General features: G+C 42.6%; 1 protein-coding gene across 10 annotated transcripts in view; it reads right to left on the bottom strand.

Annotated features, from left to right (window-relative positions):
* Nucleotides 1-13,852, bottom strand: part of LOC105605916 (ATP-binding cassette sub-family C member 4-like) — a 168,986-nt gene that overhangs the window by 125,817 nt on the left and 29,317 nt on the right. For 7 of the 10 annotated variants that reach the window (XM_060394598.1, XM_042254991.2, XM_060394599.1 and 4 more), the window contains 3 exons: nt 12,654-12,779; nt 10,591-10,840; nt 931-1,032 (listed from right to left, as the gene is read on the bottom strand). In XM_060394598.1, the coding sequence (XP_060250581.1) occupies nt 931-1,032; nt 10,591-10,840; nt 12,654-12,779 (478 nt within the window). The remainder of the gene's footprint in view (nt 1-930; nt 1,033-10,590; nt 10,841-12,653; nt 12,780-13,852) is intronic. The other 3 variants (XM_060394602.1, XM_060394603.1, XM_060394604.1) reach the window with 1 other exon arrangement.

Genomic DNA, 13,852 nt, shown 5'->3' with positions numbered 1-13,852 from the left:
TGGCTCTCAGGTGGGAACAGTTTCCTTCCTTTGCTAATTTCTGGGTTGTCTCACCCATCACCATTTTGCTATTTCTGCTTTTGCCCACTCTTGTCATGTATGCAATTCCCTGCATGGAACTCCCTCTCCCATGGTGGGGTTCTTTTTTCCTGACTAATCCACATTGATATAGGAGGATGTGCACAGAGGACCAGGGAACCACGGAGGCAGGAACATTTCAATCACTGATAAAGGAGGCAGCATTGCATGTGCAATTTTGAAAGTGGACCCTTGCTTTTTTCTGTTTGCCAGAAAGTCATAAATAAACCAAGTAGAAAATCACCAGTTCTCCCTGTCAGTTTCCACACACTGCAGCCCTTCAACTAGGACTCACTGGTGCTCACTACACCCACCTTCTGTTTCCTTCCTGCCCCTGACTGCTATCAAAGTAGCCGGAACCATCCAGAAGCTTAGGATGGGGGAGCCCCCACTTTACCCCACAGCAAAGATTCACATCATGGCCTCACTGCATATACAATAAAGTGAACTGATAATCAAAGCAAAAAATGTACACTGATTCCCCAAAGCCTCTTTAATAACTGTCTGTGTATTCATTAGTTAAACCATTCCACACTGCAGCATTTTGTCCATCCAGTCCTGTAAATTCCAACATTATAAACACATGTACTTTAAATTCAAAATGTGCTACTACTTTGAAACCTCTCTTGAAAATGAAATAAAGAGCAACATGTCAAACTTCTTAGGCTGATTTTTACACTTAATCTCCATTAGCTGCAACCTTATTCCTGATTTTGAGAACTTTTATAACATACTCTTAATATATGAGCAAATCACATTTTACACCATGTGGAAAACCTCATCACTCTCCCATAAACCTATGTCTTCAGTTGTCAATTAGTAGTCATGATCTTGGGGTGGAGGGCTTGTTACCTTATCCCAAGAAGCAGTGAAATAGCTCATGTCCACTATCCTTTTACCATCTGATGCCAGCTGAGTGTTGAGCTGAGGTATCTCATCAAGTAATAGGAAGTTCTACAGAAAAAGGAGAAACACAGATTGCTAAACTGCAAGAACAAGGTACAAACAAAAATAGTTGCTTTTCTGGAATTTATAATAAAAGATTTTATACAGCCTACATATCATTTTGTCAGCTGTATGCAAACTAGTTTTGTTTCATATCAGAACATACTAAATAATATATATTATATAGAATAATATATATTATATGGTATACATAATCATATAATATAGTATATATAGTATACATAGTGTTTTATATACATATGTATGTGTATATATAAACATATTTATATATAAAGCACATATAAGAATATTTTATATACAAACACTGTTATTTAATTGCTCAGCCAAGTATGACTCTTTTGAGACCTGCATGGGATTTTCTGGGCAAGAATACTGGAATCGGTTGCCATTTCCTTCTCCGGGGAATCTTCCCAACCCAGGGATCAAACCTGCATCTTTTGCATCTCCTGCATTGGCGGGAGGATTCTTTACTACTGTGCCACCTGGGAAGCCATATAAACATAAGGTTATTTACCACTAGCACCACCTGGGAAGCCCTATATGTATATAAACATACATATATATATATACACACATATAAAATAAACAGTTCCTGGCCATGAGCAAAGTAGTGGCTTTCTCAACAAGTATACTGGTTCCTCCTTAAAGAGAAAATATGACTCCAAACTTCAACACATTTACAGCCTGGATATTCTTATTGTTTACCTTTTGAGTTACTAACAACAAACAGGAGAATTGGTAGGAAATGATTCCACAAATACTTACTGAGTCCCACCAGGTGCCAAGCACCACGTGACACTGCTAGGAACACAGCGAGGAAGGCCATGCCCAGGCCTTCAGGCATCAAGGGGCACAGGAAAGGCTGGGACAACAAGACCAATGGCAGAGATGCCAAACAAAAACCCTGGCGATGCCTATTTTGCATCATGACCTTTCCCCGGACACTTAAACACACTCTGCCTTTTTCCTAATGTGTTTTAAGTCAGTATCACTGGTTTCCATTACTTATCACTTAAGTCGTTATTCTAAAAATGAAATGCTCTTAAATTTCTCTTAAAAATATTTTACAAGCATCTTTCTACAATCACGGTCTCTCTTCTTGGACACTGCCCTCTCTCCTACAACAGGAATGACTGTAGCTCCCACTTCTTGCCATGTTCACATTGCTTAGCAGTTAGTGGAATGTAGCTGATTAAAACCAACTCCTGAGAACCACTACAAGGCTAGCATAATCTTATGCAGGAAAACTCCCTCCTGTCCTGAAAATGCTAGACATAATCCAACAAGAAAAGCTACTATGGCAGAGAAATTGAGTAAACAACTGAGACAACCCCAGTGCCATCGCCCCCTCCAAGAACCATGAAAATGTGGCAGAGACTGCTTGTTGTCCTCAAAATCTGCTCTCATTCTTCCCAAACCCCAGATTTTAGCTGCAAGCGGCAGGCTGGAAGGAGGCCCTCGCTCTCCAGGCTCCCAAGAAGATAGGAGCAGCCACGTGACTGAATCCTTGTCAGTGGAGAGTGACAATATCCAGAACTTTCCTCTGCCCCATGGCCTGGGCTATGGAGGCTGCCAGCTTGGTCCATACACAATGGAGTGACAGGAAAGAGTCTGGGACCTCCCTAGTGATGCAGTTGCTAAGAATCTGCCTGCCAATGCAGTGACGCGAATTTGATCCCTGGTCCAGAAGATTCTACATGCCACAGAGCAACTAAGCCCATGTGCCACAGCTCCTGAGTCTGAGCTCAGAGCCCAAGTGCCACAACTACCGAAGCCTGGGCACCTGGAGCCCATGCTCCACAAGAGAAGTCACTGCAATGAGAAGCTTGCTTGCCACAGCTAGAGAAAATCTGTGCAGCAAGGAAGACCTAAGCACAGATAAAATCAAATTTTTGTTAGAAAAAAGAAAGAATCTGAGTCCCTAACACCATGGAGGATGATTCCCACACAAAAAAAGTCTGCTGCAATCCTGAACTATTACCTCAAAATATGACTTAAAAACAGGGTTGCTGCAGATATAACCAATTAAGGTGAGATCACACTGGGTGATGATAGATCAGATCATCTAGGCAAGAACACTGGAATTGCCTTCCAATGCATAAGTGAAGTGAAAGAACCAGTGGAATGAATGGACAGACACACATGGAGACTGAGAAGCCATGCCAGGTGCAATATTAGTGGAGACACACACACTAGCAGAAGCTGGAGTGATGGCAGTTACAAGCCAAGGAAGATAAAGGTTTTCCTGCAACAACCTAAGCTAACAGAGGCGAGGAAGGATTCCCTCTTGCAGGATTCAGAAGGATGGTGACCCTGCTGACTCCTTGACTTCAGACTTCTAGGCTCCAGGACTGAGACACAATCAATTTCTGGGGTTTTAAGCACCTGTTTGTGGTACTTGGTAACAGCAGCCCCAGGAAACCCATACAGAGCCTTATAAGGACACTTGCATGAGAGAAAAATAAATTATCTGTGTAAGCAGCTTTAACATGGGTAATTCTAGGACTCATAGGCAAACTGAGTCCAAACCAACATAGGGGGAAACTGAAATAAGCATCTGAGGATGTGGGAGAAAGAAAACAACACATACTCAGTAACCTATTACCCTAAAAATCATAAACACACTTCAAGTCCTTGACACCCAGAATATCATGCCCCCGAATCATAAATGTGATTGCGACCTTCTACTGCAAAAGAACAACTGGTAAAAACTGAACATGAAAACCTGCTTCTGCGCAGGAAAAGAAAGACATCGTGATCCCTGCATCTCTCTCAAAGGCCAGCGGGTGGGAGACGCCATCTCACTGAGAGCCTAACGCTGGGCATGGCTCCTCCGCCCCATCTCGAGCCGAGTCCAGCAGGAGACAGGGTGGACAGACAGTGGTCTGAGGACTCCTCTGCAGACTCTCAACCACCGCAGCTCGAGTTCTCTCTCCACACCACCTCTTCCATAGTCAGCCAGGTACCAGCTCTCACCTGTTCTGACACAGCTCATCCCTCTCCCAATGCTTTTCTCTCAAAACAGTATGATTTCAGAATTTCACCCACTTTTAAACACTGAAAATATTAATACAATTTTTCTTTTGCTGGCTCCTTCGCCAGCCCTCCCCAACACCACCAAACCGATCCCAACACCGCTTCTTCCTGATCTCTTTACAGCACCTCTGAGTGTCCACCACGCTTAACACACCCAGAGACCCATCAGTACCTAAGTCCACACTCCCCAGGTGGCGTCTGCCTGGATGCCCTGAGTACTAACCCCACCCATCCTTCTGAGTCCATCTCAAAGGCTAACCCTCCATGGAACCACTCAGAACGATCCAGGCTGACACTGCCCTCCCTACCTCTGAATCCCCAGAAAGATAGTAAGTCACATAGAGGAGAGACACTACATCATTCATGCACCTACAGTCACAACTCCAACTGAGACCAAGCTTTGCAGAGTCAACCCATCATGGGTAAGGCAAGGGACAGACTGTAGGGCTGGTTCAAATCAGTACAGACACTGACTGCATGATTACTATAGCCTTACACAGTCTGAGCTAACACGGCAACAAGCAAAAGGTTACACATGTATGTTATACATTTTGTCTAGACAGAAATTCCAAGTTTAGCTTAAATGTGTTACCAAGACAAAAAACAATGTTAAGTATGTGCACAGTAGAACAGAAATTTTCCACTTTCAATAAAAGAAGAAGAAAGTAAAGAACAAGCACTAAGTAAGGAATTGAATCTATTGAGTGCTTGTTCACAAATATTAGGTCTGAGTAGGGAAAGAGTCACAGGCTTCCAGGGGTTAAATGACACTCCATTCAGCACATGACCAACTCATGAAGGTGCAGAAGTGCTGGCTAAATTCTTCTCCAGGACTCAGGCTAATGAAAGAGCTGAAATTAAATTTCTCTCAGACCCAGAACAGGTTCTGCAGGAAAGGATCAACATCAGAACTGTAGCCAAAAAGACTGAGTTCCCAGTGGCTGGAAATGGAAAACCTGCTTTATGAACAATATAACCTCAGAGACACATTTTACGGCATGTAAAATCACTGAAGACTTTCAGTGCTTTGGAGACAAGATATTTACCATCCTAGTGGAGTCATTCAATGCCAAGACCTTCAGACCCCTTTTCTTATTTAAAAAATAGAGGGACTTCTTGGACCTATAAAATCATAATGAATCCTCATATTCTCTGTATGAAAAAAGGAAATTGAAAAGCATGTATAAACAAGAAGACACAAAACTATGAAGACGCGTGTAGGTCTGCCTGTGGGTATGGACCACCACACCCCCCTCTAAGGTGGGCAGGGGTGGTGGATTTCCTTCCTAGGATGCCCAGATATGACCTGAGAAGAAGTCCTAGGAGATGACCATCCAGTCTACTGAGTCCCAGGCTGCGGGGGACAGTGGGGAAGCAGAGCTCAACCCCACACTGTATTCTAAACTCCTCATGTCCACCACACTTCCAGCCCATCTGTGGTCAAACCTCACCCAGCTCTAACCACCTGTCAGTAAACTCAGCTGACCTTTTCTTCCACTCTTGCTGTCCTTTTCACCTTCTAATTGGACATTAACTCATCTAAGTGAGAGGCAGGTTGAGGGAAAAAATGAACATCAAGTCATTGTCTATTACCTGTTAGATAACAGCATAGGAGCTAAATAACAGGATAACAGGATAAGAACTAAAGAGTCTTTTGATGAAAGTGAAAGAGGAGAGTGAAAAGTTGGCTTAAAACTCAACAGTCAGAAAACTAAGATCATGGCATCTGGTCCCATCACTTCATGGCAAATATTTGGGGAAACAATGAAAACAGTGACAGACTTTATTTTCTTGGGCTCCAAAATCACTGCAGATGGTGACTGCAGCCATGAAATGAAAATACACTTGCTCCTTGGAAGAAAAGCTATTACCAACCTGGACAGTGTATTAGAAAGCAGAGACATTACTTTGCCAACAAACATCCATCTAGTCAAAGCTATGGTTTTTGCAGTAGTCGTGTATGAATGTGAGAGTTGGGCTATAAAGAAAGCTGAGTGCTGAAGAATTGATGCTTTTGAACTTTGGTGTCCAAGAAGACTCTTGAGAGTCCCTTGGACTGTAAGGAGATCCAACCAGTCCATCCTAAAGGAAATAAGTCCTGAATATTCATTGGAAGGACTGATGCTGAAGCTGAAACTTCAATACTTTGGCCACCTGATGTGAAGAATTGACTCAGTTGAAAAGACCCTGATGCTGGGAAAGACTGAAGGCAGGAGGAGAAGGAGATGACAGAGGATGAGATGGTTGGATGGCATCACCGACTCAATGAACAAGAGTTTGAGCAAGTTTCAGGAGTTGGCGATGGACAGGGAAGCCTGGCGTGCTGCAGTCCATGGAGTTGCAAAGAGTCAGACACAACTAAGTAACTGAACTGAACTGAACAGAATGGGAAGCTGAATCGGGCCAAGGACAATCAGTGAAGTGGGTCTTATAGCAAACATTTAGATATTCTAAGCATCTCAGAATTCAAAACCAAGTTCATGCTCTCCTCCCCAAGTTTGGCTCTCCTTTAGCATTCACTATTTGAGTGAATCCAGGTGATTTTATAGCCCCAAAATGGGAAGGGCAGCCTGAAATCCATCTTTTCCACCCTCAATACCCAACTCAAGGTGCGCCCTGAGTATCTCTCAAATCTGGCCAAGTCTCTCTATTTCACCCTAAACCTAAACACATCATCTCGTCCCTGGGTGAGATGTCTGGCCCCAGGTGAGTGATCACACCATCATGATCATCTGGGTTGTGAAGCTCTTTTTTGTATAGTTCTTCTGTGTATTCTTGCCACCTCTTCTTAATATCTTCTGCTTCTGTTAGGTCCATACCATTTCTGTCCTTCATTGAGCCCATCTTTGCATGAAATGTTCCCTTCGTATCTCTAATTTTCTTGAAGAGATCTCTGGTCTTTCCTATTCTATTGTTTTCCTCTATTGTTGTTGTTGTTGTTGTTGTTGTTGTTGTTTTGCATTGATCACTGAGGAAGGCTTTCTCATCTCCCTTGCTATTCTTTGGAACTCTGAATTCAAATGGGTATATCTTTCCTTTTCTCCTTTGATTTTTGCGTTCTCTTTTTCACAGCTATTTGCAAGGCCTCCTCAGACAGCCATTTTGCATTTTTGAAATTCTTTTTCTTGGGGATGGTCTTGATCCCTGTCTCCTGTACAATATCATGAACCTCTGTCCATAGTTCTGACAGAATGTGGTCCACTGGAGAAAGGAATGGCAAACCACTTCAGTATTCTTGCCTTTAGAACCCCATAAACAGTATGAAAAGGCAAAAAGGACAGAGAAAGATGAACTCCCCAGATCGGTAGGTGCCCAATTTGCTACTGGAGATCAGTGGAGAAATAACTCCAGAAAGAATGAAGGGATGGAGCCAAAGCAAAAACAACAGCAACTGTGGATGTGACTGGTGATAAAAGCAAGGTCCGATGCTGTAAAGAGCAATAATGCATAGGAAGCTGGAATGTTAGGTCCATGAATCAAGGCAAATTTGAAGTGGTCAAACAAGAGATGGCAAGGGTGAACGTCGACATTCTAGGAATCAGCGAACTAAGATGGACTGGAATGGGTGAATTTAACTCAGATGACCATTATATCTACTACTATGGGCAGAAATCCCTTAGAAGAAATGGAGTAGCCATCATGGTCAACAAAAGAGTCCAAAATGCAGTACTTGGATGCAGTCTCTGAAATGATAGAATGATCTCTGTTCATTTCCAAGGAAAACTATTTAATATCACGGTAATCCAAGTTTATGCCCCGACCAGTAATGCTAAAGAAGCTGAAGTTGAATGATTCTATGAAGACCTACAAGACCTTTTAGAACTAACACCCCCAAAAGACATCCTTTTCATTATAGGGGACTGGAATGCAAAAGTAGGAAGTCAAGAAATACCTGGAGTAACAGGCAAATTTGGCCTTGGGGTACAGAATGAAGCAGGGCAAAGGCTAATAGAGTTTTGTCAAGAGAATGCACTGGTCATAGCAAACACCCTCTTCCAACAACACAAGAGAAGACCCTACACATGGACATCACCAGATGGTCAACACCGAAATCAGGTTGATTATATTTTTTGTAGCCAAAGATGGAGAAGCTCTATACAGTAAGCAAAACAAGACTGGGAGCTGACTATGGCTCAGATCATGAACTCCTTACTGCCAAATTCAGACTTAAAGTGAAGAAAATGGGGAAAACCACTAGACCATTCAAATTGCTTTTGATTTTGCCCAAATCAAAAGTGCTTCCTTCATCAGAACACAAAGCAGCTTAACAAACAAAATTTGTCAGCCCCAGAAAAGTCAAATTTTTCCCCAGGTCATAATTTTAGTATTACAGCACACATCTACATGGGAAGAAATTTCTAGCCTCAGACAGTTTGATTGAACGTTGGTGGGAAAGAAATAAAAAATCCTAGTGAATCAGAAACTCCAAAGTATGATCACGTAGGTTTAAAGACTCTGATGCTGGGTAAGATCAATGCAGTAGGAGAAGGGGACGACAGAAGATGAGATGGTTGGATGGCATCACAAATTCGATGGACATGAGTTTGAGCAGGCTTTGGGAGTTGGTGATGGACAGGGAGGCCTGGCGTACTGTGGTCCATGGGGTTGCAAAGAGTCAGACATGATTGAGCAACTGAATTGAACTGAAGTGAACTAGGTGATTCTGATTAACTAGACAACTAAATATTTTAAAGAGTTGTAGAAACTATACGGGCTGAAGAAGCATCTAATATCTAAATGAAAGTCTTACACCAATTACTTCAACCCACCAGAAAGCAAGGGCTTCCTTGGTGGCTTAGAGGGTAAAGTGTCTGCCTGCAATGTGGGAGACCTAGGTTAGATCCCTGGGTTGGAAAGATCCCCTGGAGAAGTAAATGGCAACCCACTCCAGTATTCTTGCCTGGAAAATCCCATGGACGGAGAAGCCTGGAAGGCTACAGTCCATGGGGTTGCAAAGAGTTGGACACGACTGAGCGACTTCACTTCACTTCACCAGGAAGCAGTTTCCCAGGATAACACCTACTTTTCTCACCACTCTTATTCTCAGCCACTGGTCCCATCTTTACTGAAAATAGCTACCGCTGACAGATCTCTAAATTCCTAGACCAACTTCCTGCCAGACATCTAGTATACACAAAGAAAATTTTAGGTTTTCTGCTCAGATCACAAGTGCTTCCTTCATCAGAACACAAAGCAGCCTGACAAAGAAAATTCATCAGCCCCCAAAAATTCAATGTTCTCCCCAGGTCATAATTTTAATATTACTGCACACATCTACACGGGAAGAAATTTCAAGCCTTGGACAGTTCAATTACATTTTGGTGGGAAAGGAATAAATAACCCTACCCAAATATTTGAGCACAATTCCCTGAAAACCTTCTGCAGGACCCCTTTCATGTCACAGTTCTTGGTTTATCACATAAACTACCAAAGAATCAGAGTTATTACTTTTCTCCACTACAAACATACTTAATGGTTAGGCATTTGCAAGAGCTCAGACATGATGAAGCTGGAAGTTTTCTTCAGTTAAATATTTTCTGAGCATCTACTATTTGACAGGACTACAAAGATGAACAAGGCATTGTATCTGCCCTTTAGGTAAGTCTGGGGCTCAGGGAGGGAAAGAAATCCATTTACACCTGGCTTAGTGAGGACAAAGTCATGTTCAAGAGCTCAAAGAAGGAGATAGGGATTTATGTTGATTTAGGTAAACCACAGTCCCCAGACACTTGTTCAAACACGTATTATAGTGAAAGTATTTTTCAAATGAAATGGACACTTAAATAAGTAGACTCTTAGTAGAGCATGGAGCAGATTATCGTCAATAATGTAGGTGGGTCTCATTAAATTAGTTAAAGGCCTTAAAAAAAGTTAGACCAATATCAACAATAATAAAACCACAGCCACACAACACACACATGAAGCTTCCATCTTGGACAAATCACCGTGTCACTCATTATATCACTATGGTCCAAGGATATTCCTGAATGTCTTATTTCAAGACGTGAAAGCTATGAAGAAGAAATTTTGTAAACTGCATGGACCATCCCTTATCAGTGTTGCTAGAAGTCCCATAAGAAAGAATGAGAAACTCGGGGAATCAGAAATGACCCAGTATGGCTGATCTGTTTTATGGGTAATGGTTTTTTTACAGTACAGAAACCTCATCACACACACACAAATGTCATTTGAGTCAGCACCGGAGATGCAGTCTGCTTCCTTCCTTCTCCTGCTTTTGGTCACTTTAATTGCCCTGCGGGCATCACTGCACATAGAGCCTGTGCCACTGCTATTGATATTACTGCCCCTAAATGAGCAGGGATCCTACGTGCTTTGTAATGCATTCCACCTAAGATGAGACAGGAGTATGTAAGACAGTTTGGAATGACTGACAGATTTGACACTGAGAGAGGCAAATCTCACCTAACTGGAACACAGTCACACCACAAAAAAAGGAGGCAATTTACAAAGAATCCACCTATAATGGAAAAAAGTTATCTGTCACCAAACCTTGATTCTTTGGATGCTGACAACGGCCTCTGACACCTTCTCGACGGCCATGGGGAAGTAGAGGGTGCTCGAGAACCGCAGAGCCTCGAACAGCGTCACCACCACAAACACTTGGCTGGCTGTGATCAGGTTGTCAAGGAGCTCATTGGTGATGAAGGTGACAAAAATCATGATTTTGCTAACAGCAAAAAATGATGCCAAATTCATTCCTCTAAGGTAGGAAATTTTCAGAATCTTGGAAATTTCCTTCCTAGAAAGGACAGTAGGAAATAGCACTTTTAAGAACCACTGACATCCAACGCATGAATTCAAGTGCCCTCTGTGAGTGGCCCCTTTTTATGGAGTGGACACAGATTAAGGTAAACCCTCAATCGTGTCATGGAGACACTCAAGAGTGCATACCTGGGACTCTGCTCCAAACCAAGGACTACACACTTCATCACCACTTCACTTTTCCAACTAAATGAAGTCTTAATGTCACACTTTTAAAAACTGGGCTCAATCCTACAGGATTTGAACATACATTCAGCAAGCATTCACAACCACATATCCTGTGCTGGGCTCCTCACTGATGACAGGAAAAAATGCCCATCCTCACCAAGACCTCATAAACTTGGAGAGGAAAAGAATAATAAACCTCGGGACTTCCCTGATGGTCCCGTGGATAAGAATTGGCCTCCCAATGCAGCGGACAGGGGCTCAGTCTCTGGTCTGGAAGATTCCACGTGCTGCAGAGCAACTAAGCCTGTGCGCCACAGCTACTGAGCCCAAGCTCGAGAGCCCGCGCATTACTGCAGCTACTGAAGCCTGTGCGCCTAGAGCCTGTGCTCCGCAACAAGAGAACCACCAGTTAGAAGCCCAAGAACAGCAATGAAAAGTAGCCCCCGCCCGCCACAACTACAGAAAGCCTGTGCACAGCAGTGAAGACCCAGCACAACCAAAAATAAATGAGTAAAGAAATAAAAAAGATGTAGTGTGATGCGTGTGTACATTTTTAAAAGAGAATAAACACAAAGTTTGTGAGACACCAAGACATTAGACAGAGGCAGCCAGCACATCCCCACAGGAGCACAGAGCTGAATCATGTAACTCAGAGCAGTAGAGACAGGACAGGTCACACACATGTGGACCCTGAGAAGATGAGCAGGAGTCAGTTAGGCCTGGCAGAGACCAGAGGAGAAGGAAGATGAGTGTGTATTTCCAGCAGAGGGCGCAGCCCCCACAAAGATGCAAAGTGAGAGGTGACAGGGTACTCCCAGAAAATTCTAAGTACCCTGTGCTCGAGTATAAACACTCATCAGATATTTAAATGAAACATTTTTTTAAAAATCTACAAACATAAAGCAAAGACAAAGAAATTGTATTTTCATGGCTCTGGAATGAGTAATACTGATCCATAATGTTTGGCCTGATAGAGGTACACTCAATCTATAATCTCCCCATTTATGCTGCTGCTGCTGCTGCTGCTGCTAAGTTGCTTCAGTCGTGTCCGACTCTGTGCGACCCCACAGACGGCAGCCCACCAGGCTCCCCTGTCCCTGGGATTCTCCAGGCAAGAACACTGGAGTGGGTTGCCATTTCCTTCTCCAATGCATGATGGTGAAAAGTGAAAGTGAAGTCGCTCAGTCATGTTTGACCCTTAGTGACCCCATGGATTGCAGCCCACCAGACTCCTCCGTCCATGGGATTTTCCAGGCAAGAGTACTGGAATGGGGCTACATTAACACATATTATAGCTTTAGTTTAAATATCATCTCAAACACTAATATCTTAGAATCATTGCCTATTTGGAATTTGCAGTATTAAGAAGTATTTGGAATTTCATTTCTGTATAAGTAAGAATCATATGTATTTCAAGAAGATGGTAAATGGAAGAGCAGCTGAAAATGACATCTCTACTATTCCCCTTAACCCTCCTGCCACATATGGGGGCATGGAGGGGTAGTATTTAAATTTACCTTAATGTGAAAACTCGGTAAGACTTCTAAACCATTTAGTAAAAATGGGAAATAAAACAGTACAAACATACACTGTGATATATTAAAAAGAAAAAAACAACTTACTTTCTCAGTCTGGAAATATGGTCTATAAATGACTTTTCCCAAGCATTCATTTTTATTGTTTTGATGCCACTTATAACTTCACTCATGGTACTGATCCTGTCATCTGTGAGAGCTGCAGTCTTACTCCTGAGGGGACAGACATGAGAGATGAGCCTTAGTGACCACAGCCCAAATTTCTGTGGCAGCAACAGTGGGCACAGGGAGGGACCAGGGATCAAATTATTTTCTACAGCTCTTTTGAGCTGACAACAAACACAGGCAAGTCCTATTCAAAGTACAAAGAGAGAAAAACTTCAATTAGGAAGTCAACCATTCAGTCCAATTCAAGAAGTAACTTGGAGAACTTGCCATATCTGCTAAGGAAGACCTGAAATGAGTTAGATACAACCCATCTTCCCAAGCAGGTTGTGCTTGGGCAGAGAAGGCAGAAAGGGATGTACCAGGAAGACAGTGTCTATGATGTAAAAAAATAGGAGTAAAATTCTGGGGAGCTGAAAAGATGGGGCTGTTAATTCCACTGGGAAAAGAGAGCAAGAAAATCTTTAGAGACCTGGTAGCATTGCAACAGAGCCTTGAAAGATAAGGAACACCTCTCCACAGCAAAGACAGGAAAGGAAATCTCAAATATATAAAAATATCACATGTAAAGTCACACATAAAAAGAAAAAACTCAAGGAAAAAAATCTTCAAACAGCACAATACCTCCATCACCTGACAACCTGGACAATGACCCACCTCCAACCCTCTGGGACCTGCTTCAGGTCTATCTCATTACCATCAGGCCCTTCATCACAAGCCACTGTTCTATCACATATGCTGCTGGGACTGTGGGGTTTTATAAAAACATAATTAAGGTCAACCTTGCCCTTGGGGTGCCTATAACTGAATGGAAACATTGAAATAAAACGAGACATAAATACACCACCTGAAAGTGGCTCTAAAACAAGCTTAAAAAATAAATGCAGCTAGAAATAGGCCTGTAAAATTATTACTCTTTTTAATAATGTTTAAATAACTTGGACATTGGTAAATTCTTCTTAAGGACTCTCCACTTTTTCAGGTACAGTGTCAGGAGGAGCCAGTGAATGCCATCACCTTTTCTGTTTAAAGATCAGCCTGCAGCTTAAGGCTGGAGCTTCCAGGCTAAGCCTGAAGGGTCTGCAACCCATGCAAAGAAGAGACTAGAGAAGGCATTGGTT

The sequence above is a fragment of the Ovis aries genome, chromosome 10 (assembly GCF_016772045.2).
Source record: "Ovis aries strain OAR_USU_Benz2616 breed Rambouillet chromosome 10, ARS-UI_Ramb_v3.0, whole genome shotgun sequence".
In the NCBI taxonomy this organism is placed as follows: domain Eukaryota; kingdom Metazoa; phylum Chordata; class Mammalia; order Artiodactyla; family Bovidae; genus Ovis; species Ovis aries.
The sequence above is the reverse complement of the archived record's forward strand: the minus strand, read 5'-3'. Positions and strand labels throughout refer to the sequence as shown.